Below are 26,943 nucleotides of genomic sequence, written 5' to 3' on the forward strand. Positions count from 1 at the left end.
TAATGCTGAACCATCTTGCGTACCTGGTATGAATTCCACTTGGTTATGATGTATTATTTTTTTTTGATATGCTGTTGAATTCTATTGGCTAGGATTTTGTTGAGAATTTTTGCATCTATATTTATGAGGGATATTGGTCTGTAGTTTTCTTTTTTAGTGATGTCCTTGCCTGGATTTGGTATCAGGGTTATGCTGGCTTCATAGAAGGAATTTGGAAGTATGCCTTCTTTTTCTATATTCTCGAATAGTTTGAGTAGAATTGGTGTCAACTCTTCTCTGAATGTTTGGTAGAATTCTCCAGTGAAGCCATCTGGGCTGGGTTTTTTTGTTGTTGTTGTTGTTGAGAGTCTTTTTTTTTTAATGACCCTTTCTATTTCCTTTTTTGTTATGGGTCTGTTAAAATTTTCTACCTCAGTTCTTGTTAGTTTAGGTAGGTAGTGTGTTTCTAAATATTTGTCCATTTCCTCTAGGTTTTCAATTTGTTGGAGTAGAAGTTTTCATAGTATTTTGTTATGATCCTTTTTATTTCAGTTGGTTTTGTTGTAATGTCACCCATCTCATTTCTTATTTGGGTTATTTGCATCTTCTCTTGTTCTTCTTTTGCAAATTTGGCCAGTGGTTTGTTGATTATAACTTCGTTTTCAGAGAGAGGGTAATGACTGTGACAATTTGTAACAGAAAAAAGCAGGAAGAAAGTTAGGTGGAGGATTTCAATCAATGAAATCATTTGCAGAGTAAATGGACCGGGTAGACCCTGAGTTTGAATAGTATCTTCAATTTTCCCTGAAGCCCAAGAATTATGTAGTTTGCTGTGTGAGGCTGCTGGGGAACATGCCGTTCCAAAATGAGGACGTCCTGAGGAATACTGTAACAGTATTCAGAGACTAGAAGGAAAGAATTAAGTAGCCTACTTTCTTTCTCCTGGAGTTCCAAGCAACTTGATTTTTAAACTGCCCTCTTTATATAAATCCTTGTTAATCTGCCAAGGATTCTGCCTTTCTGGTGTAAGGTCATGCATTTAAATGAAGGTTGCAGTTATTATTGCTGTTAGTAAAGGTAGGTAACCTTTGCGAAAAACACGAACCACTAGGTGCCTATAAAAGGTTGGTGGGCGTGGTCAACCGAGACCAGGCTGGAGGCCGCGCCCCCTTCCCAGAGTGCACAGCAGCCGCTGCCTGGAAGGGAATCCGTTTCTTGCTTGCTCTGTTTTGCTCCAAGGAGTGTCCCGATCATGGATGGGCTCCGGGCTAGTGCAGGATTGCTGAGGCGAGGGCGACTGCGGCGCCGGCGCCAGTCCCAGTCACACAGCGGGTCCGTCCTGACTCTGCCCTTGAGGCCAAGGAAGATCCGAAGGCAGCTGAGGAGAAGTGTTGGGTCCCGCATGGCCGCGCTGAGGGCCCAGACACTGCCGAGCGAGGACTCGGAGGACTCGCGGGTGGAGTCGGCGGTCGACGATTCCGGTGAACCGCTGTCCGGTGGGGCGGCGGCGGCCATACCGGATGCGGCCCGGCGAGAGTCGTACGACCACCTCGGGCCTGCAGAGCTGCTGGCGGCTCCGCTGGAGGCCCCGCCCGCGGCCCGCTCCCTGCAGACTCCCCGGGCCCTGGTGGAGGCGCAGACCCCGCCGGCCCGCCTGGTGGAGGCGCAGACTCCGCCGGCTCGCCTGGTGCCGGCTTCGGTGCCCGCCCGCGTGGTGGAGACGTCGGCCCTGCCGTGCACTGCCTCGCACTTAGCTGTCCCACCGGCCGTGGCCCCTGCGACGCTGTCGGGGCCTCAGGGGGATAGCACCGGCGGGGAGCTGCCCCGGGGCTCCCCGCTGCAGCGTGTCCTGGCCGAGCTGAACCGCATCCCCAACAGCCGCCGGCGGGCTGCGCGCCTCTTCGAATGGCTCATCACGCCCATGCCGCCAGAGCATTTCTACCGGCGCCTATGGGAGCGGGAGGCGGTGCTGGTGCGGCGGCAGGACCACAACTACTATCAGGGTCTTTTCTCTACCGCGGACCTGGACGCGATGCTGCGCAACGAGGATGTGCAGTTCGGCCAGCACCTGGACGCCGCGCGCTACATCAACGGGCGACGCGAGACCCTGAACCCGCCCGGCCGCGCCCTGCCCGCCGCAGCTTGGTCCCTATACCAGGCTGGTTGCTCCCTGCGCCTCCTCTGTCCGCAGGCTTTCTCCACCACCGTGTGGCAGTTTTTGGCTGTACTCCAGGAGCAATTTGGAAGCATGGCGGGCTCCAACATTTACCTCACGCCCCCCAACTCACAAGGCTTTGCCCCCCACTACGACGACATCGAGGCTTTCGTGCTTCAGCTGGAAGGTAGGAAACTCTGGCGTGTTTACCGACCCCGTGTCCCGACCGAGGAGCTGGCCTTGACATCCAGTCCCAACTTCAGCCAGGAGGACCTGGGTGAGCCGGTGCTGCAGACTGTGCTGGAACCTGGGGATTTGCTCTATTTTCCTCGGGGCTTCATTCACCAAGCCCAGTGCCAGGATGGTGTACACTCTCTGCACCTCACCTTGTCCACATACCAGCGTAATACCTGGGGCGACTTCCTGGAGGCCGTACTACCTCTGGCTGTGCAGGCTGCAATGGAAGAAAATGTGGAGTTTCGAAGAGGTCTACCCCGAGACTTCATGGATTACATGGGGGCACAGCATTCAGATTCTAAGGATCCGCGGAGAACTGCTTTCATGGAGAAGGTGCGGGTCTTGGTAGCTCGCCTGGGACACTTTGCCCCTGTCGATGCCGTGGCTGACCAACGAGCCAAAGACTTCATTCACGATTCTCTGCCCCCTGTGTTGACTGATAGGGAGAGGGCATTGAGTGTTTATGGGCTCCCAATTCGCTGGGAAGCTGGACAACCTGTAAATGTTGGTGCGCAGTTGACTACAGAAACAGAAGTCCACATGCTTCAGGATGGGATAGCTCGGCTGGTGGGTGAGGGAGGCCATTTGTTTCTGTATTATACAGTGGAAAACTCCCGTGTTTATCATCTGGAAGAGCCCAAGTTCTTGGAGATATTCCCCCAGCAAGCTGATGCCATGGAACTCTTGCTCCGCTCCTACCCAGAGTTTGTGAGAATAGGGGACCTGCCCTGTGACAGTGTGGAGGACCAGCTTTCCTTGGCAACCATGTTATATGACAAGGGGTTACTGATCACCAAGATGCCTCTAACCCTAAACTAGTTTCTTGTAGATTGCTGGAAATAAGACAGCAGTGGTTTTCCCCTGCCACCAGCACTTTTCTTTTAAAAACTCATGTTCTTACCTTAATAACCTTCATTGAACTGTGTGCTCACATTTACCTTTATGACTGCTTCAATGTCGCAAGCCTCGGACGGTCTTCTAGGAATAACCACCTCATCTAGGTACAAAAGTAAAAACAGAAGTTGGAGGTGGAAAAAAGCTATATCTGCAGAAGTAACCTTGATCCCTAATCACTTTAGAGCACCAACGTCATCATCACCCTCAGGCATCACTGTACTGTGTAACACTTGCTGGGTCATTCCGCTTGAGACATTAGAAGTTTTTATTGGGAATTTGCATCCTTTATTTGAGTTTTCCTTCAACAGTTTTGGGGGAGGGTTGGGGTCAGTATCCTGTTTGTTATTGTGAGTTTGTATGAACATCAGAAAAGTTATTAAAGTGCCAAAGAATGTTTCCCTTTTCTAAGGCTAGATCATTATGTGGGATGGTTTGAAGGAATGTGGGAAAGGGAGGAAGATAGGGAAAATCTATAATGGCTGAAGTGGAAAGCAAATTGGGGTGGTTGTGGGATGTGAAAGGAGCACATTAAACATTTTTAAAGAAGAGAAACTCATCTGATTGGGGCCAATTCTGTAACTTCGGGGTAATTTATTCATTTTAATTACGCTACTTGAACCCTGAACAGCACAATCCTATTATAAAAGTTACCCACTAGCCAGGTCAGCTTCATGAGTATTTTATGTTTTTGCTCAGTGCTCGCTTGCTTCAGTGGCTGGCACTGTTCCCAAAGGGGTAGCATGTCACTTAGTTTTGCTGTCATAGGCCCCAATTTTGTAGCAAGCTGACCATGAGGGAAGGCTGGTGTTCAAGTCACTTTCCACTCTCATTTTTTTCTGGCAGTTGGAAGAAACTTCCCCAAATCTGGCAAGTGAATATTCTCATGGTTGGTGGAAAAGAACCTGTGCACCAGAAGGAGCACTGGACTTGCAACCAGAAGACCTGGGTTTGGGGTGGTGGCTGGTAGGCAGCTGGCTGAATGACCGGAGGCTGCTGCTGCTACACCTGGTCACGCAGATTTTGTAAGTATATTTTGGTACAACTTGGTTTCTCCACCCACCCCTCATTTAGGTTGTGTATGGAACTCTTAAAGATTGTATCGCTATATCTGGTAGGCTGAATTATATAGGGTTGGAAACTATAAATCTTTTTTTTTTTTTAATTTATGAAAGCATTGTCGTTGTTAGGTGACTCATAGTGAACCTATGTACAACAGAACGAAATGCTGCCTGGTCCTGCGCCATCTTCACAATGGTTGCTACATTTGAGGCCATTGTTGCAGCCACTGCGTCAGTCCATCTTGTTGAGAGTCTTCCTCTTTTTGCTGATGCTCTACTTTACCAAGCATGATGTCCTTCTCCAGAGCATAGACATACATAAAGTAAAAATGGTAGGTCCCCCTCTAGCCCTGCTTTCCAGAGTTAACCACTATTAAAGGTTAAGCTTTCTGGGCTTTTTTTGGTGCTTAATCAAGCATACACACAGTAGTTTTTTGGTATTGTTTTTAAAAGACTCATGTTTTTCTAAAATGGCCTTTTTTTTTACCTAACTTTCAAATCAGTTCAGGTAGAGCTACCTCATTTTTTTCAAGGTACAAAATAAGAAATGAATAAAAACTTGAGGTCAGGAAAATAACAGAAAGACCGAGAGGATGATGGCCAGAAAAGGAAACAGCCTCTCCTGGTTATTTCAGTCTTACTGAGCTCGGCACCGAGTCCCCAAACATCCAGATGCTGGGAAAGGCTTGCTAAAGAAGTCAAAGCTAGGACTTGCCCCTAGGAAACCTACCCTGAAAACTTTCTTGGAGAAGAGTACTGAGTTTCAATGGTTTTTGCCCCTCGTTGGGTTGTGAGTAAACACATTTTGCTTCCTCCTTCACTTTTCCTATGACCACCTCAATTTTGAGTATTTTCTGCGTCAGCAAGTCCTTTTGGCTTAGTGTATGAATCTAGATCAGAACAAATGATGTTAAAAAAAAACCTGCACTAGGCTGCAAATCATCAAAAACACTAATAAAGCAACTGCTTGCATCATGCTTATGAGTATTAAGTGGTACATATATGCTTGAGAATACCCAGATTAGAAATTAAGGAAAGTTAAAGGGAAAAAACCTAGGGGGCCAGCCCCAATCCCCCATTCCTTCTCTATGCCTGCCTGCAAAAAAGAAAGAAGAACTTGGCTTTAGGGGATGGTGGGGAGAAAATGGGGACAGAGGGAAATAGTATTTCAGAAATAATAACAACCCAGATTTTGATGGCTACCTAATAGAACTAATAGGATTTTTGTTTTGCTAATAGGATTTTATAATCTGACGTAGCAGAGATGTTTTATATCTTCAGATGACATGGTATCTGTGTCTGGGGTGATAGAAAGTATTTCTGTAGTGGAGAAAAGGGTGTGTACATGCTTGTGGAGAAAAAGGGTCTGAGGAACTCTGAAAGCCCTGAATTTTCCCTTGAAAACACACTTGCACTTATCTACCCTGTTCTTGATCTCCTGAAGCATTTCTTGGTTTCCTTCATTTTCTAAATTGAGTATCTTCATTGCCTGGTAAATTTCCCTAAAAGATAAGAAGGGCTACTTAGATTGTTCTTCCATAGCCTTAAAAAAAAATCATGGGGATGGGAAATATAGGCAAGAATCTTCAGTTTCAGTCCTAACTGTGCAGTTTTGCTAAACTTTATCTGCAAAAATTGTATGAAGCTTAACTCATAAGGATGTTGTGCAGTTTTGAGATGATATATTTGAAGGTACTAATTAGATGCCATTTATTGAACATATCTCATTAATCATCATCACAGCTCTATAAGGTAGACTATCATCTGCACTTGATACAAGAAGAAATGGGCTCAGAGAGGTTAAGTAACTTGCCCAGGCTCACATAGTGCATGCCAGAGCTGGAATTCAAACCCTGGTCTTTGACAGGGAGGACTTGTCAGAGTAGGCAGTTAAATGTTAGTTAAATAAATGAATAACTTCAAACCACCTGGGCAGAGGAAAGGTGCATGAATTACATAGGTTGACTTTCTATCTAATTTAGGCCAATTTTTCTGTTACCCACTTGGTAAGTAGGTGAATCACATGGTGAGCCTGTGCTTTTATTGTCATCAGGCAGCCTGGAAAGGCAGGGACATAGTCTGAACAGAGGTGGGAGGATTAGCAGTACAAGAGGCCATGACAGGAATCAAAGCTTTGGCACTTACTTTAGAACAGCCTCATGATTCTCCAGGAGTAGCACGTCTAGGAAAGTGTCCCTGACCTGGTCCCCCTGAAGTTTGAGGGCTAGTATGCTACGGCAAGCTTCCAGTCGTACACCTGGTGATTCTTCATAGTGGATTGCCCAGAGCAGGAGATCTGTCAGATGGGGACTCACTTGGCCAATCTGTCCCAAAGCTATAGGGATTAAAGGGAACCATGGTCCTCTGTCACTTAAGACTTGGCTGTGTCCCAGCATCCAGAAATGCCCTTATTAGTAAATAAATGGTGTAGGCAGCCACATGATAAATCGAGTATTACAAACAATATCTTCCTTTCTGGATGGAATTAATCACCATTAGAATTTTAGGAATAGGTTGGAGTGGGACATTATTGCCAAAGGATACCTAGGAGGCGGTGTTCCGTCTCACCTTGCCCAATACACGTATGCATAGACTAATGTAGCTATTTATCTAGTAATGAGATATGGGACAGAAAACTCAGAACACCAGCCTAGTCAAGGCAGGGTGATGTGGAAGGCAGGCAGAGTTACTTCACAGGTTTACCTAGGGCTGGTTCTGCTAGGGACTGTCAAAGAGAGAAGCAGTGCCAACAATTCCTAAAAAGAAACTCTGGAACAATTAGAGGGCAGAGGTTTAGGTCTATAGCAGTCTTGGATCTGGTCCGACTTTTCAGAGTCCTAAGGCTGAAACCTCCGAGGAAAGTAAGATGTATCCTGCAGTGGATACTTACTTGGAACTTATCCCTAATTCTATTGGCAGGGACTGTCTTGCCATACCTTTGCCTTTACAAGTTTGGCATAGACCTAGACTCAGGATCCTTAACTAAAAAGAAAGTCTTTCCCTTTTCAGTCAAAAAACTATTGAGAAGCTAAGATCATCCCCTCCCCTACACTCCACCCTCTTCCTAGAGAGTTTCTGGGGATCATCTGTATTAGCATATAGGAAGGTATTTGAGGTTGAGGAGCTGGGACCATTACTTCTGTAATACCTCGAATGGCAAAGGCCTTGATTTTCCAGTAAGGATCTCTCTGCATCAGATTCAGGAGGCATTCAAGCACCTGGGTTGGATAAAAGTCAAGCATTGAGTGGGAAGGACCAGAAGAAGAGTGAGCCAGAGTCAGGGACCGCACTTGTCTCTAAAATATGCTATAACTGAAAAATGACCTTCCATCAATTCCAGTAACAGATGAGCTGGAGCCCACAGTGCCAGCCTGTACACATTGTGTAATTGCTGAATTATCTGATCTCTAGATTGATTTTCTCAGGCCATATTTATGGCCGTACATGCTTCTTTTGGACACCTCAATCAGGCTTCCCAGTAATGTAACAGGGATTATGTTATAACCTAAGAGTCCCTGGGTAGCACAAATGGTTAAGTGCTCAACTACTAACCAAAAAGTTGGCAGTTCAAGACACCCAGAGGCACCTTGGAAGAAAGGCCTGGCAATCTGTTTCCTAAAGTTCACAGCCTAGAAAAACCTTATGGAGCTGCAATTCTATTCTGCAGCACATGGGATCGCCATGAGTCAGAATGGACTTGACAGTGACTGGTTTGGTTTGGATTTTTGGTTTATGTTATAACCCCATTCACTGGAATTGGTCTTTAAGCCTCTCAGCAACCAGCTATTAAGAAGCTAGTTAACTGAGGTGAGAACAGGATTAAGTAAACATGGATATACCCTAGAACGAAGTCTGGGCTGGTTGGTAATTAAACGTCCTAACTAATTGATGTGGCCTATATATACCACTTCACCTTCCTGGTCTGATCTCTCTCATTCTCTATCCCCACAGAATGGTAAGTGTATTATGCATAACAAGGGGAAGATCAGGGCAAATTCCCTTTTCAGGTCCTTTAGGTAAGATGGGAACGTGCTTCCTTGACTTACCATCTTGTCACGGATCTGCAGTGCACCAGCTGCCAAACAGGCTTCCTGCCGTACTGCCACAAAGTCATCATTGAAGCAGTTGAGGAAGTTTGGGAGAAGCTTGGCAGTCATGAGCTTGAGCTCACCAATCAGGGAGAGGGCTTTCACACGTTCCCGGGAGTTTCCTCGACCCAGCTTGACTCTATAAGGCACAAGGTGATTTTTCATTTTCCCTCTTTATATCTTCAGTTGCCCTCCCTCTGTCCATTAGCCAGCCTCACCCCTTCCTATGCAGCCTTATACCCATTAGGTTAAGCTTCACTGGGTAGAGACCTCAAGTGTCTTATTTACCTAAATCCCTGTTATCTAGCGAATGCTATGTTTACTGAATGAATAAAGGAAAGTTTCAACATGCACCCCTTGCCACAGTCAGGGTCTCTTCTCCACTGCCCTCACACGTGCCCTGCTCATTTCTGCATTTCTGCATTTGGCTCCCAACCTGGAATGCCTCCTCTTCTGTCTGTCTATACAGTTTTATCCATCCACCATGAACCTTGACCTTCCTCCTCTAGCATAGTAACCATTCCATTTTTCTGCTGTAGCAGTTATGGTATATGCCATTTGTTCTTATTTTTAGTATAATTTTTTTTATTAGGTATTTGTATATCTTGCCTGTATAATCAGACTCATGTCATGCTTTTGAACTCCCTCAAACAATGCCTAACACCTAGTGGGTGTTCAGTTAATACTTCTTTTCCTAGCCACGTTGATAGTTTCTGTAGGGGCTGTTAACTTTTTTGCTTTTTCAAAATAATCCTGCAATGAGACATAGTACGATGCTGAGCATACAGAAGATCTCAGTAAATGCTGGCTGGCTGGGTCCCAGGCACCCCTGAACACTTCTAAGAATAGAAAAGTTTCTCTCTGCATGTTGACGTGGCCTTACCTGATCTTGTCATGTACCTCTTTCCCAAGGCTCATTTGCCCCAGAGCTAGGGCAGCTGCTTGTCTCACTTTCTTATTCCAGTCGCTCCACATCAGTTCAATCAATTTATGTTTCATATCCTACAAGTAGTTATAATAGTTAGCTACCATTTATTGAACATTAATTTTGTAACTGAGACTGTGCTAAATGTTTTTTACCTGTGGTATCTCACCTCCCTTAATCCTCCCAAACCATATAATGAAGTAGATGTTATGATTTACAGATGATAAAATGGAAGTTGAGATTAATTTGCCCAGGGTTAATCTGGTTTAGATTAATTTGCCCAAGGTTAACCTGGTGAATGCTGGAGGTCTGCTTCCAAAGCTCATCCATTAAACTGTTGTGTTAGGACCAATTTAATTTGTACCCAAGAGGCTTAAAATTTTAAGTGGTATGTTAATAGGGTGACCAGCTTTTTGCACTGAAAATCCTGTGTCCCAGGAAACCCCTCAATCCCAGGCAAACCAGGATGGTTGGTCACCTTACATATTAGGGTCTATTTCTCTTAGAGAGGAAGGGACAAAGATTGCTACAGTTGTACTCAATGATTTTGTAATTGTGTCTAAGCTATTTTCCCTGCCTGAAACATCTCCCTTCTCCATCCTACCTGGTAACCCAACCACCCATTGCTATTGAATTGATTCCAACTCCTAGTGACCTTATAGGACAGAGTAGAACTGCCCAGTGGGGTTTCCAAGGCTGTAAATCTTTACAGAAGCAGACTGCCACATCTTCCTCCTATGGAGCGGCTGGTGGGTTCAAACCACCGACCTTTCGGTTAGCAGCTGAGCACTTTACCCACTGTGGCACCAGGGCTCCTCACCCAACCTGGTACCTGTTGTTTTCCAACTCTTCCTTTAGGATTTAGCTCAAATAACATCTTTTCAATGAAGTCCTCTCTGCCCTCTATAAGCATAGGAACTCACCAGAGTAACTTACAGCTACTACTGTCATGGCTATTCATAACATTTACTGTGAGATCCTTGAAGACAGAGCAGATGTCTTATTCATCTTTGCACCCCTAGTGCTAGCCTGGTATGTAGGAAGTGGCCAGAAACTGCTTGCTTACTGAGTGAGTGAAAGAACTAATGGACAGACTGCCTTTCTTAATTCCAGCAGTCTGACATGAAGTCTGCATGTCTTTACCTTGTCCCCTGTGAGCTCTGCATATCTTTTTACTCAGTTGGCAGTCCTTAGTGGCAAGTGCTAAGGAGGTCAACATGCAAATGAATCAGATATTGTTAAAATTATATTGTTAAAACACAGATTCTGATTGAGTTGCCCTGAGGTGAGTCTGCATTTCTAACAAGCTCCCGTGTGATGCCGATACTGCTGGTCTAGGACTTTAGTAACGGGACTACAGCATTTGAGACAGAATTAACTCACTCTAAAATATCTTTAGGTGATTACACTGAATGGCCAGAGTTTGTGCTTCCCACATCAAAAGGTAAAGGCTAAAAATAAAATAGATTATTTAAAGAAAAAAAGTGAGTGCTAAAGAGTGGAGGGTATTCACTTCTCAAGGGAATGGCAGTATTCTGGGCCATTCGGGAAGTACCCAATGTTATGAAAAAAAGATAGAGTGGAAGAAGGGAAAAATCTCATTTGGACAGCTAAGGGTGGTTTGGAAATAATGGCAAAAAGGAGGTCAGGTGAAAGCCTAAAGGATAGTCATGGTTTCCTTTGTCTGGAATTCCTTTTTCTATCCAAGTCTCGTTCAGCTGTCCCACACTCCTTCATGAAACTTTAACTGATTAAGTTCAGCCCACACTAATATCTTTCTTTCTTTGAAAATTTTGAGTGTCTTACATTTATTGCTTGTTCTTAAATCATTCGTGTGTGTTAATCTTGTTGCTCCAACTACACTGTCAGTTTTTTGAAAGTAGGGACTGTGTTTTATACCTTCTTCATGTGTGTGCCGAACATTCAGGGGGAGTCAGCGTAGACACTAATAGAGATGGGTTGTTGAATAGTTTAAGTCGGTGCTTCTCAAACTACCTGTGTTGAAGGACTAGTGTTTTTGGGGGAAAAAAATGTTATTGACAGAATCTTTTATAAAATGCATTGGTGTTGAGGCAATGTCAAATTACTATAAAAGCTTCTAAACTTTTGCTCTCTGTGTTTGTACTTACTTCATTGTGGGTCAGTTAGTTTGTGGACGGCCACCACACTGAGAACTACACTGGCCTAAGTCATAGACATGTCAGCATTTGCAGACAATTCTGGGTTAGGAGGATGGGGCAGCAATGTGGAGACAGATCTTTTTGGTAAGAATGGGATACTGAATAGGAACAAAAAGTGGAAGGGCCCTAAGCCCAGCCTTGCTTAAGCTTTCTGTCCTAGAAGCACAGAAAGAAAAGCCTTACCAAACTGACATTTCCACTGATGCGGGACAGAGTCCGGCAGGCCACAATCCGGTCCTTCCATTGACGGCTGTTCAGCTCCACGGCAAGCATGGTATGTATCAGGGTCTGAGGAAATGGAAGATATGTATGGATATTCACAATCACTTTTAGAGATACTAGAACCTTGAAGAGGTTACATCATAACATGGTATCCAGCATAATTATTGTCACAAGTACGTGAGCTGCCCATCCCTAGCAAAGGAAAGAGTAGGCTTACAAGACATGGGGTACTTTTCCATCTGAGCCAACTGACTCTGGGATCATAAATCTGGGAACAAAATACAGATTTAATAATGTGAACCCTCCTGGGGACTTCCCCCCTTGACTTCATCTTTACCCCTAAAATGATTTGTGTATGCCTCAGTCTTTATGAGTTTCACATTTCTGCTGAAACTAACTAAACACAGTTGTAGGTGTGTACAGTTCTCACTGGTAAACTTCTAGTAGAAGCAAATCCTCTGTCATGACTCTTGTTGCATACACAGTTATGAACCATCTACAAGCTACTCTTTTCACCTTTCTCTCAGCTAACTATGGTCACTTTTTGTTTACATCTGTATGCTCAGGTGCACCCATGCTTAGTCCACTTTCTATCTATGCTTGAGATCATCCAACCCGACCACCTGCATTTTGGATTCCTTACATACACTGGCCTCAAAGGCCCAATTATTCCACAAACGTTGTTTTCTTTCTCTGACCCTCTAATGGACACATACTGTCTTCCTGCTGAGGTGGCTCAGGAGGATACAAGATTGGTCCTCGGTGTCCTTGTCCTTCTTGTTAAACAGTTGATTGAGGATCCTCTTAATCACGGGGTAAGTGGCATCACCTTCCAGAGCCAAGCACTGAGCTGCAGCCCAGCTGTCCACAATATTACCTGCCACAATAAGGGTGGGGGGTGGGGTGGCAGGAAAGAGGTCCAGAATGGTGATCTGTTCTCCCCCCCAGAAAACAGCCTTTGGATTGGTACCCAAAGCTGCTACCTGCCTAGTATCTCTCTTCCCTGTATTCCACTCAGTCTAGAAATCCAATCCCATATTTAAACCATATTTAAATGAGTCCCATCAGGGTTTTAAATACAAACTGAAAAATTTCAACCTGAAGAGTCACATCATAAAAGGCTCTTGTTAGGTAACAGAGCAGTAAGGCACTTCTTGCCTGCAGATGCAGTTCCTCTGGGAGCCTGGGAAGGTGGGGGTGGAGGCTTTCCTAAGGCAGGTAAATTAAGCTGTTGAATGTCTTTATGCAGAAGGCCAAAGCAGTCACCCAGTTGTTCCCCACATCGAGGCAAGGAACAGCCACTTCTCAGAGCAGTTAGGCACTGTGGGCCTTTCATCTAACAGCTTTCTTGACTATTTGACTCCAACGGTGCAGGTGGACAATGCCTGGAGGTTAATGTGCAAAAGTGGAAGCATGATGTATTCAGATAGTGATTTTTAAATTTCCATGACGTATTCATTAATATTGTTACATCATCTTTTCAATTTAAAAAAAATCAAGTGTTCCCTGAAACTGTTGCCCTGAGATAATCTTTAAACCTTAAACCAAAAATATCCACTGAAGTCTTCTTAAAACCAAACAATGGTTTAGCTTAACTAGTAAAAAAGGTCTGCCTTGAGCATTATGCTGTTTTGAGAACTATCTATATGGGATCAAATTGAAACAGCAGCTCAGAAGATGAGACAGGAACCTTAGGCAGTGAGTTGATGTTAATGGAGGAGGAACAACTCAGAAAAGGAGGGTGAGAATGGTTGCACAACATGAAGAATGTAATCGATGTCACTGAATTGTACATGTAGAAACTGTTGAATTGGTGTATGTTTTGCTGTGTATATCCTCAACAACAACAACAAAAGACTATGAAAAGAACCCCATGGTGGAGAGGGTGCAGGGAAAGGCCATTTTCACATACTGCTGGTGAGAGTATAAATTGACACCTCCTTTTTGAAAGTCAATTTAACAATAAATATTGAAAACCTTGAAATTTTACAACCATTACACAGCAAAAATGTTTAAATATTAAATATTTTTTAAAAATCAGATGGTGTGAAAAGGGGCATGGCTTCTAGTCAAATCCATCTGTGAAAAGCTTAGCTATTTTATCCTTTATGTCAGCCCAGTACCACTTGGTGGCAGTGCACCTCTTTTTGTAAAAGTACTTCACCACCACCACCACCACCCACTGCCGTCGAGTCAATTCTGACTCATAGCAACCCTACAGGACAGAGTAGAACTGCCCCATAGCGTTCCCAAGGAGCACCTGGTGGATTCGAACTGCCAACCTTTTGGTTAGCAGCTGTAGCTCTTAACCACTACGCCACCAGGGTTTCCAAATGTGCCTAGGAAGAACTAATTTCTGAGTGTTCTACCATTCCTAAACCCAAACCTCTAATAATACAGCAGACGTCACAGAGCATGATAATGGAAAGGTAAGGACTGGGAAAAGCTGATGGTGAGATAATTCTCTCTTTGCCTCCTATTTCCAGGTCAGAAATAACAGGGAGCTACTCACCCTTCAAAAGGGCAGTCTGCATGATGTCCCGGGCAAGGGGATCATGTGACTGTATGGCATATTGGCATACTGCTGCCGCCATCTGCACGTTGGCATTCTTGTCACAAAGAGCAGCTTTTAGGGTGGGCTGTAGAGCCTCTGGCAAGTCCTGGACAGGTGGATCTTTCACAGTCTCCACATCTGTGATCAGAAGAGGGCCAGGTAAGAGGGTACAGGCCCTTTTGCTTTTCTCTCAAACACGGCTTCCTTTCTAGTGCCACGTGGTGGCCATCTTTGGTCTCAGTTGCAGGTGCTTACTGCTACCTAAACGTAACGAGAGTTAGCTGAGCCCTGAAATGGACAGGATTTTAGGGCTCAGGACAATCCCTATTGGACAAGGTACAACTGCCTCACAGGGGTTCCAAGGCTGTAATCTTTATGGAAGCAGACTGCCACATCTTTCTCCTGTGGAGCGGCTGGTGGGTTCGAACGGCCCACCTTTAGATTAGCAGCCAAGCATTTAACCAGTGCGTCATCAGGGCTCCTTATACAGAGTGATAAATAGAAGTGATCTAATAAAAGTTAATATCTGAGAGGGCACATGAGGGATAAGAGGCAGTCACATTTTACATCCTTTCAATAGCATTTTATAGTTTTCATCATCTGGGTCGTGTGTCTTGTTAAACTAGATCCTCAGTAAATTACAGTTTTATGGCTCTTGTAGATGGGAAATTTTACCTATTTCTTTTTAACTGCTTATTGCTATTAAAGAGAAAAGCTATTGATTTTTCTTTTTCAAAAGATTACAAACTATCGGAAAAAATGGAGAACCCCTCAATTCATTTTACAAAGCTAGCAAAAACTAAAACTTAACAAAAATAGTAAAGGAAAAACAAAACTATATACTGATTTCACTTATGAATGTAGATTAAAAAATTCTGAAGAATTAACAAATCAAACCCAGTAGAGTTATAAAAGAATAAGGTACCATGATCTGGTAGGACTTATTCTAAGAATTTAACAACAGAATTCATCATATCCATAAATGAGGAAACCAGAAAGTATCTAATAATATTCAACACTCATTTTTGTAATAAATAGAAAAGATGCCACATATATGTGGGCATATGTTTGTTAGAGCGAAGGGAAAGATGTGGAAGAATATATGCCAAACTGTACATATTGGCTACCCTGGAACTGGGGAAGGGGGCTGGGAAAGAGATTGGAGAATATATATATTTACCAACATTAACAGTTGTATATTTCTTCCACAATTTAGGAGAAAAAATGAAGAGATACTTAGGAGGGAGAAACAATGGAACTTTTTTTTTTTTTAAATATACTTGCAATCATCCATTTATTATAATCAGAAAGGATACAGATGAAGAGACACATCAGGCAAGGTCTTGGAGAGGTCCCAGCATGAGGCTCCTGCTGACCCCAGGGACATACCACCCTCTCCCATGCATGAATATTTTTGCCAATGCAGGAAGCCCTCCTGCTTCCATGTTAAGGACCTCAAAAAATGTATATCAAAACAATGGAATTTAGTGATTAATTGGTTATGGGAAGAGGAAGAAGTTGTCCAGAATGACTTTAGGGTCCTGGCCCAGAAACTGGGGCTGTTAATAGAGATGGGGTCTACGGGGACAGTAATGAGTTCAGTTTTGGACATACTAAGTTTGAGATGTGCTGTCAAGAGAAGAGTTAAAATGGAGTTGGATGGAAAGTGTTTTTTAAAATGTAGTTTTTTACTGTTAGGAATGGCATCTCTCAAAGTGGGAAAATGTGAACTTCCTCTGCAAGCTACTGAACAAACAGAAGACAATGAAGTGTACAAAAGGTACTGGACTAGAAGTCAGGAATTTTAATCATCTCTGTTCATCATCTGTATATCATCTCTATTGCTGACAAACCAAAAACCAAACCAGTTGTCATCAAGTCAACTCCAACTCATGGCAACCCCATGTGTGTTCTATAGGGTTTTCAATGACTATTTTTTTGGAAGTAGGTCTCCAGGCCTTTCTTCTGGGGCACCTTTGGGTGGACTTGAACCTCCAGCCTTCTGGTTAGCAGCTAAGCATGTTAACCATTTGTACTACCCAGGGACTCCTCTATTGCTGATATGCTGTGTAAATTCAGGCCAGTCTTTGGGTCTTGATGTCCACATTTGGAAAGTGGTCTTAAATAAGCTCCAAAGTCCCCACCAGATCAAATGTTCTGTGGCTCTGTGAGTTGTTATAAGCAGTCTAGTCCTGGCTCTCACCTGAGTCTCCCTGGCTGGTGGCCATCCGGGGCCGCTCCAAAGCTGCCGTGGCACACGTGATGATGGCTTGGATCCGAATGTCATCATGCATGTCTGTCAAGCTCCGTTGCAGGCCCTCCACTGTCTCATGGTGCCACTTAATGACTATGCCACAGTGAGGAAGAGAACCACCTGGTTAGAATTAGAAACTCTGCTGCAGGCAGGTGACAAGAAATCACATTTCCCCAAGGACAATTCAAGCAAAACATTAGCCCAGAAGAATAAAGGGCCCTAGAGATGGGGTCCTTGGGGAAGTTATTTCACTGATGAGCCATGTACCCTCTCAGTTCCCAAACAAAACTCCCCCCACTTCTATCTTATATTCTATTTCTCTTTGCTTAAATTCTTGATTGTTGCCATCTGGAAAATAAAAGGGGCAGTAAAACATAGTGGCTAAGGGTATTTTGTTGTCAAACATAGCTGGTTTGGAATCCTAGTTATTAGCTGTGGACCTTGGATAAGTTACTTAACCTCTCTGAGCCTGAGATTTCACATTTGTAAAATGGGAATAATACTAGAATCTACCATGTTAAGTTATTTTGAGGACTAAATATGTTAACTAGCCAAAGTGTCTAGCTAGATACCTGGCAGATAGCGAGGACTCAATACATGACAATTATTGTGGTGATCATTAGGTTTCCTCACCTTTGAGGGCTCTTCCATCTGCCTTTCAAGGTCCTGGTCATTTTAGTTACTAACTGCTCTCTTTGCAGGTTTCAAACTTTTATTTCAATGCTCCTACCATCTCCAGATGCTCCGTAGTATAGTAGCTGTTACAAAGAATCTTTTTTTCAACCCTTTTTCATTTATCTGATCCAGTTTGCTTAATGGATCGCCTCTCTTTTTCCTGCACTAGTCTCTCATGTTTTGAAAGCCAGCAGCCCTCAAGTCCTCAAATACTGTAGCTTTCAACAGTTCTTGCTGGGCCCCTGCACCACCCCAGAGAGTCAGCCTTCTACTTCTGTATCTCTAAAGTCAGAGTAGATATATGATAATCTCAGCTCCGCAAATGAATTGGAGAGGGGTTGTCTTTACCACAGTCAACTACAATCACTACATTGCCATTGCTTGGGCAGCATTATTTCATCCTTCCCTTTACGCATCATTTATTGAGCACAAAGCTTCAGAGATGAATAAGATAGGATCCCTGCCTAGTTCTCAGTGTAGTGAGTTTCCACAAATTACTGAAGTAAAAAGGGGGTATGATTTTCCCCTCTGCCCACCTACCCTTGCAGAAAGCACCCAGATACATGTCAGCTAGCATTCATCTAATACCCATTGTGTGCAAGGCTCTTGACTAGTCTAGCTTTGGTGAGGCAACAAGATCTTTACATTTCACAAGAGATGGATGGATTTGAAAAGATTGAGATACGCTTGCCCAAGGTGAGACCACCCCCTCTTAAATACCTACCAATGCCTCAGGACCTCCCTTCACTCACTCAGTGACCAGGCAGTCTTCCATTCCTGCAGCATCCTCCGGAGGACCACCAGTTCCCAGGTCACGTTCTCCTCCGGTGATTTTGCCTGCTTCCGCTGTCTCCTGGACTTAGTGTCCATGTCCATCTCACCCACCTGCAGCAGCAGATCCTTGGCTGGGATGGGCAAAGCAGCCCAGCGTACACCTCCTTTCATGGGCCTACAAGCTGTGTCAACATGGCAGTGTGAGGTCTTCTCATCCCCGTGCCCTAGCCCCTGACACATAGTCTTCCCAACTACCATCACTTTCCTCTACCTGATTAACACCAAGGAAAAGCAAAGCTTTCGAGAGTGAATTTTCCCGTAATTATATAGGGAGCTGAGTATAAGTCCAATAGGGAGTTATGAAAAGTCCTAACTACAGAAACGATAAAGCCATGATCGTGGGAGAGAGATGTTCACAAATGATACAGCCATGATGAGTGGGGGAGACCGGAGGGGGGAATTGAAATGTGTACAAACCTTTTTATAAGTTTAATAAATCTTTAAGAGCATAAATATGTTTATGTATAACAAGGTTTGCTCATAAAAATTCAATATTTGAGATGTTGCAATTTACAATAGAGTGTAATTGGCCATTAATTCCTGATTTACTAACTAAATTTTCTTTTTAATGTTTTTAATTTTGAGGGAGGAATGGTGCTGTAAGCTGCTAAATTTTAAAGATTTTCCAAGTTATAACAAATAACAGAAATTTGAGAGCAGAAAAAAATCATAATTGTTTTGTAAACATTTTTGTAGTTGTATGTAGTTGTTATATAAAAATAGTTATAGTTATGCTTTCTGGACTCCATGATATCAAACAAATTCAGAAAGCCTCATTCTCAGAAAAGAAGCTGTGTAGAGAAGGAGAAGGGAAGGCAGAATTAAAAACATTTCCACACTTACTAAATTCACTGTTTGCCACATTGCCTATCAGTCTCATGTTCTGATCGTCACTATCCGCCATTTCTGTATCTTCCAAGATTTCATTCCCACTCTAACACCTTTAGATTTGTTGAGAATCTTTTCTTTCCTTTGAGCAAGGAGGGCAATATATTTCCTACTTCTAATGTAGATAGTCTTGTGAGACTCCAGGGCAGTTTGTCTCACATGCTATATAGCCCATCTCCTCTAGATGCCCCTCGCCCAGCTTGGTCATGCTGCGGGACTCAGCACTCGTTGAAGCTTCCTTCCTTTGCAGTGCAGGACGGATGCAGCCAGGACTGTAAACCCAGCTCCAGACAGATCGGCTCCCACCCTGCACGTAGATGCTTTGTCACATAACATTCCCCCGCTTCTCTTAGCCTGCTTGAAATCCCTCCTGGGGAAGAGAGACGCAGTTTAATTAACCCCACTGCCTCTATATCACCCTGCTCAAGGAGTAAAAATGGATTGTGGTGAGAACATCTTGAATGTCTGATACTTAACCTCTATGGAAATAAACAAGTATTATTACCACTATCAATTTTAATTCCAGTCCTTTGAGTTCTACTAGTAGGCAGGTAGAAACACATCCACTAGTCAACTTTTACATCAAAAGTCATCTAAAGGCAGTACACAAGGAAACAACCTTTTCATTTTCTGTGGGACAAAAGGTACAGTACACTTTGGAGGCAGACACAAATGGGGTCCTTGTATTTGTAACTCGTACCATATAACCTGTGCTTGGTATATAGGAATTATAGTGAACTTCTGGGCACACTAAAGAGTTTTACATAAAGATTTTGAGAGAATTAAGTCTATATTATAATAAATGTACTTCTTATGTTGACAATTTTCATCATTTTAAAGAAATCATTCAAGTTTTTCAATTTAACAGAATGGAGGGGAAAAAATCTACTACATCTAACCACAGGAATTTTCCTATTTTTTCCAGGTTCTTTCATACCTAACTCAATTTCCTGAGATGATAAATAAAATGGTTATCAGAAGATGTGTGTATATTACTATTCTGACTTCCCCCAGATCAATCTCAAATACTATTTTTAAAAGTTTGATGTGTAAACTCCTATAGCATCATTCATTAAATGTTCCATATCCTGAGGGGAGGTGTGCAGCACCTGTGGGGAAAAAAAATGCCTGTGAAGCAAGTGAGGTAGGTGGTGAAAACTTCTGGGAATGCAGCGGGATCCTCTGAGGACTTTTTTTTTTTTAAAAAAAACAGCTTTATTGAGATATAATTCACATGCTCTAAAATTCATCCTTTTAAAGTGTATAATTCAGTAGTTTTTAGTATATTCACAGTTAGGCAACCATCATCACCATCTAATTTTAGAACATTTTCAGCACCCCCAAAAGAAAGCATGTACCCATTCGCCCCTCTCCCCAGCCCCTGGCAACCACAAATTTACTTTCTGTCTCTATGGATTTACCTATTCTCAGAGGAGAAAATACGAAGAATGGAGCTGGCTTTGGGGAGAAGGTAGTATACGAATAATAATGCCTTGAGTTTGTTCAGTACTTAATGGTTTATAAAGCATATTCACAACATCACCTCATGTAAGTATCACAAAAGTGCCTTGCTGTAGGAATAATTAGTGTCTCCATTTTAATGAAGCAGCTGAAGCCCCCAGAAGGTGACTCGCAAAGACCTGACCTGAGGCCTGTCTGGGTGGTTTTCTCCACTGCATCATAGTGGTGGTCCTCAACAAAGGTGGGTTAGTTTTGGGGAAGCTGCCCATAGCTACCATTATTAGCACCTCCTCTACCCTAGTGGCTGTTGCCTAGCCAGGCAGAACTAGAGACAGGTTTGGGGCTGGTAAAGAAAAGAATGTGTCACTACTACTGTTAGTTTCTGCACACCAGGGAGCCCATCTGAATAATGACACTGCAAAGAGAAGAGTCATGGGAAATGGGGACATAGTCTCTTGGAGGATAAGCACATTTTGTTTTATAAGCTCATTTCTTGACCACCTCCCCATCTGTCTTACAGAATGACAAGTGATGTACTTATGAAATAGAAACTTAAACAACAGAGGAAGGCCTTAAGACCTGAGGGAGGTATGGGCTTGGGTGTGGAGTAAGAAGATAGAGCCAGCCCAAGGGAAAAAAGGCAAAGTGTGTGGGGCTGGTCAGGGGTTTGACATACTTACCCTAGAAGCATTTAAGATGGGGCCTTCCTCATTGGTAATTATTAGCTCTAAACCACTTGGTTATACCTAAGTTAGATCTGATTTCAAGTGAATGCGTACTCCATTGAGGCTCTTCCTAGTCACAGTTAGTGTTTTATAATTTTATGAGATGACTTTTCATTGGTAGAAAGTGATTCCCCTAGAAGCAGGTGATGCTCTAGCCCATGACCTGGGGGCCTTAAAGAAATAGCCACATTTCCATTATTACCCACCATTACCAGCTTCCTGCTTACGTGCTTCAGGAACTGGCTGGGAACTCCACTTTTCTGGGGTTTCAGGGAAGACCTTACGCAGCTGCTTGTTGTACTGATTGAGGTTTTCCAGGAAAATTTGGTCTCTCTTTGCTCCAGCCTTCTGGATGATCTGGACATTGTCTGTGAACAAACAAAAATAATGAGTCCTCCAGCACCTCCCCCCGCCTCTCTTCCTGGGTTTCCAGTCACCAGGATCAGACCCAATTCCTTTTTGCCCTAGTGTGAGTCCCTGTGACCCATGACTACCGTGTTGTGGGCGCATCCTTCCTAGGTGATTGTTGCTTAGGAATGTCACAGCTGGTGGTCTTATAGAGAATGCTCATAGACACCTTGGAGCCAAGGATGTTGATGTTTTCCATCGGTAAGGCAGAACTATTTAACTTATAGGCATTACCCCCTATGAAAAGCGAGATACTAAAGAAAGAGTACCTAATTAATCTCTTACCAGTCATGAATACCTTAGTCTAAATAATTTTGTTAAACACTTTTAAAAGAGTTTTCACTGACAGCCGTGTAAGAGCAAGATGAGGTCAGGGAAGAAGAAACAGCTTGGAACATGCAGACCTAGGTAAGGTGTCCTGGAAGCCCAAACTCCAAAGGATAGCAAGATGGGAGGGGAAGGTAGTGCATTTGTTGAGCCCTTTCTGTGTGCCAGGCATTGGGCAAGAAGCATTTTAGATGCTTTCTTGTTTACTCTTTACTCCAAGTGCATGTTTGTTGACATCATTTTACATGCTACTTGCCAGGTACGTAAGGCTCCAAGGGATTATTTGCTGAAGGTTACTGGGAAGTAGCTAAGCCAGAATTCAAACCTAGATCTACCTGACTGTAAAGCCCGTGATTTTTTCCCAATATATCACCTCAGTGAGGGAATATCTCAAGGTGACAGAAGAAAGAAGGGTGGACAGAAAAGAAGTAGAGTGTGTAAAGAAGAGGTCAGTTGTTTCCAAAATCAAATCTTGCCTACTTTACAATTCCAGCCTTTTTAGTAAAATAGAAGGATAGAGAAAGGGGAAGAGGGGGATTAGTTCCCTCTTCACCAGATACTACTGCCCTCTTTCCCCCAGCTCCTGTGCTAGTAGTAACCAGGGGGTATTATGAAACCCTGGGTAATCCAGAGCCTCATCCCAAGGTTGCATCCAGAGACAAGCCATAAACCCACAACCGTGTCCATCCCCCAGCTACCGTCCACCTCCCTGCTCCATGTCCACCTCACCCCCACCACAGGGCCCCAGCTCTGTTACCAAAGTAAATCTCCTGTTCAAAGGTATTGTCCGTGGAGTAAGCAAACTTTCCAGCTCGAGGATTCACCTGCCGGAAGTAGCTCTGGTTTTGGGACTGGTAGTTGCTTGTCTTTCCACTGACAGCCTCAGCAGTCTTATTGTTGCCAGGCACTATTTCAGCTGTCTGCACTTGTGGCAAGTAATCAGGCAGTCTTGGTAGGGGTAAGAGAAGGGGAGAAGGGAGAAAGGGTAGAAGATGGACCCCTCCCCATTTCCATCAGATCCACAGCTCACTCCTTCCCCTCTTTAAGTTCAGCTCATATACACATGAACATCCAAAGAACACCTGTGCTTAGCTATTGGTCTTGCCCCTAAAGTGCCAGTTGAATATGGAGTTGCCAGAGGGTCTATATACAGCCACCTTCCTTCTCCACTGTGGAGCCACTCCTTCTGCAGCCACTGGACAGCATGATAGAGTGGCCATGCTCCCAGCATAAACCTTTTTAACATTGGTACCCTTAGGGTTGCATGCACTTGGGGAAGGGACCCAACTCCTGTGTTATCTCACTTTATCTATTATGTGTGTGATTATTTAATGTCTGCCCACCCCAGTAGACAGGCTCCTTAAAGGATAAGTCTATGTCTTTTGCATTTACACTGTATTGCCAACACTTCACAGAGTACCTGGCAAGTAGGTGGAAGACAATTTATATCTGTCCAATAAATGAATGAATAAATGGATTTCCACCCATTTTTAGTTTGCTTTTGGGAATCAAGTGTATTATAATAGCTCTGGTCTTTGCTCTAGCTGCTAGTAAAAAAGAAGCAATCTGAGAAATGCGATGCAATCCTATTCCATCAGGTTATTTAGTTCTCTGCCCTGCTGCTGGTTGGTTTTCAAGTCAATGACACACTGGTTTCTTTTTCAAAGTGAGGCAGGACTAAATCTCAGAGCCACTAGCTCTCTCTGCTTCCTCGCTCTCAAATGGATGAATTTCTGGGAGCCTCTGGCAGTAACTGGATCAGCAGAATAGCTATGTCAGTTAGGGAAGACTGAGAATGGATCCCTTTAAGGCAGTAGTTTTCAACCAGGGGTGATTCTGTTCCCCCAGAGGACATTTGTAAATGTCCAGAGGCATCACTTAGGTTGGAAGTCACTCAAAATATGACTGGGGAAGAACTGCCTCCTCGAAGTAGAGTCGACCTTAATGATGTGGATGGAGTAAAGTTTTGGGGACTTTCATTTGCTGATGTGGCACAATTCAAAATGAGAAGGAACAGCAAACATCCATTAATAATTGGAACATGGAATGTATGAAGTATGAATCAAAGAAAATTGGAAATTGTCAAAAATGAAATGGAACACTTGAATGTTGATATCATAAGCATTAGTGAGCTGAAATGAACTGGTATTGGCCATTTTGAATTGGACAATCATATGGTCTACTATGTTGGTAATGACAAATTGAAGAGGAATGGCATCACATTCATTGTCAAAAAGAAATTCAAGATCTATCCTGAAATACAGTGCTGTCAGTGATCCGATAATATCCATAAGCCTACAAAGGAGACCAGTTAATATGACTTTTATTAAAATTTATGCACCAACCACTAAAGCCAAAGATGAAGAAATTGAAGATTTTTACCAACTTCTGCAGTTTGAAATTGATCAAACATGTAATCAAGATGTAATGATAATTACCAGTGATTGAAATGCGGAAGTTGGAAACAAAGAAGAATGAGTAGTTGGAAAACACGGGCTTGGTAATGAAATGATAGAATTTCATGATAGAAATTTGCAAGACCAACGACATCTTCTATTGCAAATACCTTTTTTCAACAACATAAATAGTCACTATACACGTGGACCTTGCCAGATAGAATACACAAGAATCAAGTTGACTACATCTGTGGAAAGAGATGATGGAGAAGCTCAATATCATCAGTCAGAACAAGACCAGGGGCCGACTTCAGAACAGACCATCAATTGCTCATATGCAAGTATAAGTTGAAGCTGAAGAAAATTAGAAGAAGTCCATGAGAGCCAAAGTATGACCTTGAGTATATACCACCTGAATTTAGAGACCATTTTAAGAATAGATTTGATGCATTGAACACTAATGACCGAAGACCAGATGAGTTGTGGGATGGCATACAAGGACATCATAAATGAAGAAAGCAAAAGGTTATTAGAAAGAAAAAAAGAAAGAGGAAAAAAAAACCAAAATGGATATCAGAAGAGACTATGAAACTGCCCCTTGAATGCAGAGTAGCTAAAGTGAAAGGAAGAAATGATGAAGTAAAAGAGCTGAACAGAAGATTTCAAAGGGCGGCTCGAGAAAACAAAACAAAGTATTGTAATGAAATGTGCAAAGACCTGGAGTTAGAAAACCAAAAGGAGGAACATGCCTGGTTTGTCTCAAGCTGAAAGAACTGAAGAAAAAATTCAAGCCTCAAGTTACAATGCTGAAGGATTTTATGGGCAAAAAATTGAATGACACAGGAAGCATCGAAAGAAGATAGAAGGAATACACAGAGTCACTGTACCAAAAAGAATTGGTTCATGTGTAGCCATTTCAGGAGGTAGCATATGATCAAGAACTAATGGTATTGAAGGAAGAAGTCCAAGCTACACTGAAGGCACTGGCGAAAAACAAGGCTCCAGGAATTGACAGAATACCAATTGAGACGGATGCAACACTGGAAGCACTTACTTGTCTATGCCAAGAAATTTGGCATACCTGGTCAGTTGGCTATGTGGCCAATTGGCTGGAAGAGATCCATATTCATGCCCATTCCAAAGAAAGGTGATCCAATGGAATGGGGAAATCATTGAACAGTATCATTAATATCATATGTAAGTAAAATTATGCTGAAGGTAATTCAAAAACGGTTGCAGCAGTATATTGACAGGAAACTGCCAGAAATTTAAGCCAGATTAGAAGAAGACATGGAACAAGGGATATCATTGCTGATGTCAGATGGATCTTGGCTGAAAGCAGAGAATACCAGAAAGATGTTTACCTGTGTTTTATTGACTATGTAAAGGCATTCTACTGTGTGCATCATAACAAATTATGGATAACATTGCAAAGAATGAGAATTCCAGAACACTTAATTGTGCTCATGTGGAACCTGTACATAGACCAAGAGGCAGTTGTTCGAACAGAGCAAGGGGATACTGCATGGTTTAAAATCAGGAAGGGTATGCATCAGGGTTGTATCATTTCACCATACTTATTCAATCTGTATGCTGAGCAAATAATCCTAGAAACTGGATTATATAAAGAAGAATGAGGCATCAGGACTGGAGGAAGACTCATTAACAACCTGCAATATGCAGATGACACAATCTTGTTTGCTGAAAGTGAAGAGGACTTGAAGCACTTTCTGATGACGATCAACAACCACAACCTTCAGTATGGATTACACCTCAACTTAACAAAAACAAAAATCCTCACAACTGGAACTATAAGTAACATCATGATAAATGGAGAAAGTAGTGAAGTTGTCAAGGTTTTCATTTTATCTGGATCCACAATCAATGCCCATGGAGGCAGCAGTCAAGAAATCAGATAATGGGAAGTGAGGGGCCAAGATGGCGGAGTAGTCAGACGCTTCCAGTGGACCCTCTTACAACAAAGACCCGAAAAAACAAGTGAATTGATTATATATGACAATCTAAGAGCCCAGAACATCAAAGACAAAGTTGAGGAACCGGACTGAGTGGCAGGGGGAGGGAGAGAGATGGTTCGGAAGCAGCAAGGATTTGCCAGACCTCACCCGGTGAGAGCCTGAGCCCTTCAGGTCTGATCAGCTTATGGGTGAGCGGTGAGGCAGGCAAGCAGCCGTGCTTGGGAGGCAAGTTTTCTGCACTGGGAGAGACCCAGTGGCAGATAGTGTACTTGGCCATCCAGAACCAGTGAGAAGCAGCCCTAGATTGGCAAAAGAAAAGTACTCACGTACGGCCTACTGCGTGGATCAAAAACACACACCTTAGGGAAAAATCACTCTCCCATTTACCTCCCCGCACCTGCTCTGCACTGGGTCCCAGACTGGCTTCAGCAATTGCTGAGTTCCCTGGGCCAGAAGTAGGATCAGTCACATACCTTGAGCCATTCTCCGGGCCTTGGAGAGTGAACAAATTAACAAACGGGGAAAAAAACTGCCGGCTCCCCTAAGCCAGGAACCCAGGGTAGGCACAGCTCCTTTGCCTAGGCACAGGAGTAAAGGATGCATAGACATTGAGTGCCTATCCCCCTGCATAGACTTGTGTGGGCCCATTTCAACAGCGTAGGCCCTCATTACCGCAGTACAACAGGGTATATACCTGAAGTCTA

At 43.3% G+C, this 26,943-nt stretch overlaps 2 protein-coding genes across 6 annotated transcripts in view; one reads left to right on the forward strand and one right to left on the reverse strand.

Annotated features, from left to right (window-relative positions):
- The window catches only part of HEATR4 (HEAT repeat containing 4), a 47,537-nt gene that overhangs the window by 11,818 nt on the left and 8,776 nt on the right, over window positions 1-26,943 (reverse strand). Inside the window, exons 2-15 of the mRNA XM_012560036.2 lie at window positions 22,625-22,815; window positions 21,360-21,500; window positions 17,977-18,180; window positions 16,499-16,642; window positions 14,254-14,433; window positions 12,458-12,618; window positions 11,703-11,807; window positions 9,298-9,416; window positions 8,373-8,553; window positions 7,475-7,544; window positions 6,472-6,661; window positions 5,750-5,828; window positions 5,057-5,216; window positions 3,310-3,368 (exon numbers count right to left, since the gene is read on the reverse strand). Coding sequence (XP_012415490.1) covers window positions 3,310-3,368; window positions 5,057-5,216; window positions 5,750-5,828; window positions 6,472-6,661; window positions 7,475-7,544; window positions 8,373-8,553; window positions 9,298-9,416; window positions 11,703-11,807; window positions 12,458-12,618; window positions 14,254-14,433; window positions 16,499-16,642; window positions 17,977-18,180; window positions 21,360-21,500; window positions 22,625-22,815 — 1,984 coding nt within the window. The remainder of the gene's footprint in view (window positions 1-3,309; window positions 3,369-5,056; window positions 5,217-5,749; window positions 5,829-6,471; window positions 6,662-7,474; window positions 7,545-8,372; window positions 8,554-9,297; window positions 9,417-11,702; window positions 11,808-12,457; window positions 12,619-14,253; window positions 14,434-16,498; window positions 16,643-17,976; window positions 18,181-21,359; window positions 21,501-22,624; window positions 22,816-26,943) is intronic.
- RIOX1 (ribosomal oxygenase 1) lies at window positions 1,166-20,116 on the forward strand. Of its 5 annotated transcripts, XM_023726361.1 has the most exons (5): window positions 1,166-3,372; window positions 4,112-4,290; window positions 14,228-14,454; window positions 15,512-16,075; window positions 19,872-20,116. In XM_023726361.1, exon 1 carries the CDS (start codon window positions 1,232-1,234, stop codon window positions 3,188-3,190), a length of 1,959 nt encoding a protein of 652 aa, XP_023582129.1. In that variant the 5' UTR covers window positions 1,166-1,231; the 3' UTR covers window positions 3,191-3,372; window positions 4,112-4,290; window positions 14,228-14,454; window positions 15,512-16,075; window positions 19,872-20,116. The 5 variants fall into 5 exon arrangements, with proteins under 5 accessions (XP_023582129.1, XP_023582127.1, XP_023582128.1 ...); XM_023726359.1 differs by lacking the exon at window positions 19,872-20,116 and having other exon boundaries at window positions 15,512-16,192; XM_023726360.1 differs by lacking the exon at window positions 19,872-20,116 and having other exon boundaries at window positions 15,994-16,192.

This window comes from Trichechus manatus, unplaced genomic scaffold (assembly GCF_000243295.1).
Source record: "Trichechus manatus latirostris isolate Lorelei unplaced genomic scaffold, TriManLat1.0 scaffold00010, whole genome shotgun sequence".
In the NCBI taxonomy this organism is placed as follows: Eukaryota; Metazoa; Chordata; class Mammalia; order Sirenia; family Trichechidae; genus Trichechus; species Trichechus manatus.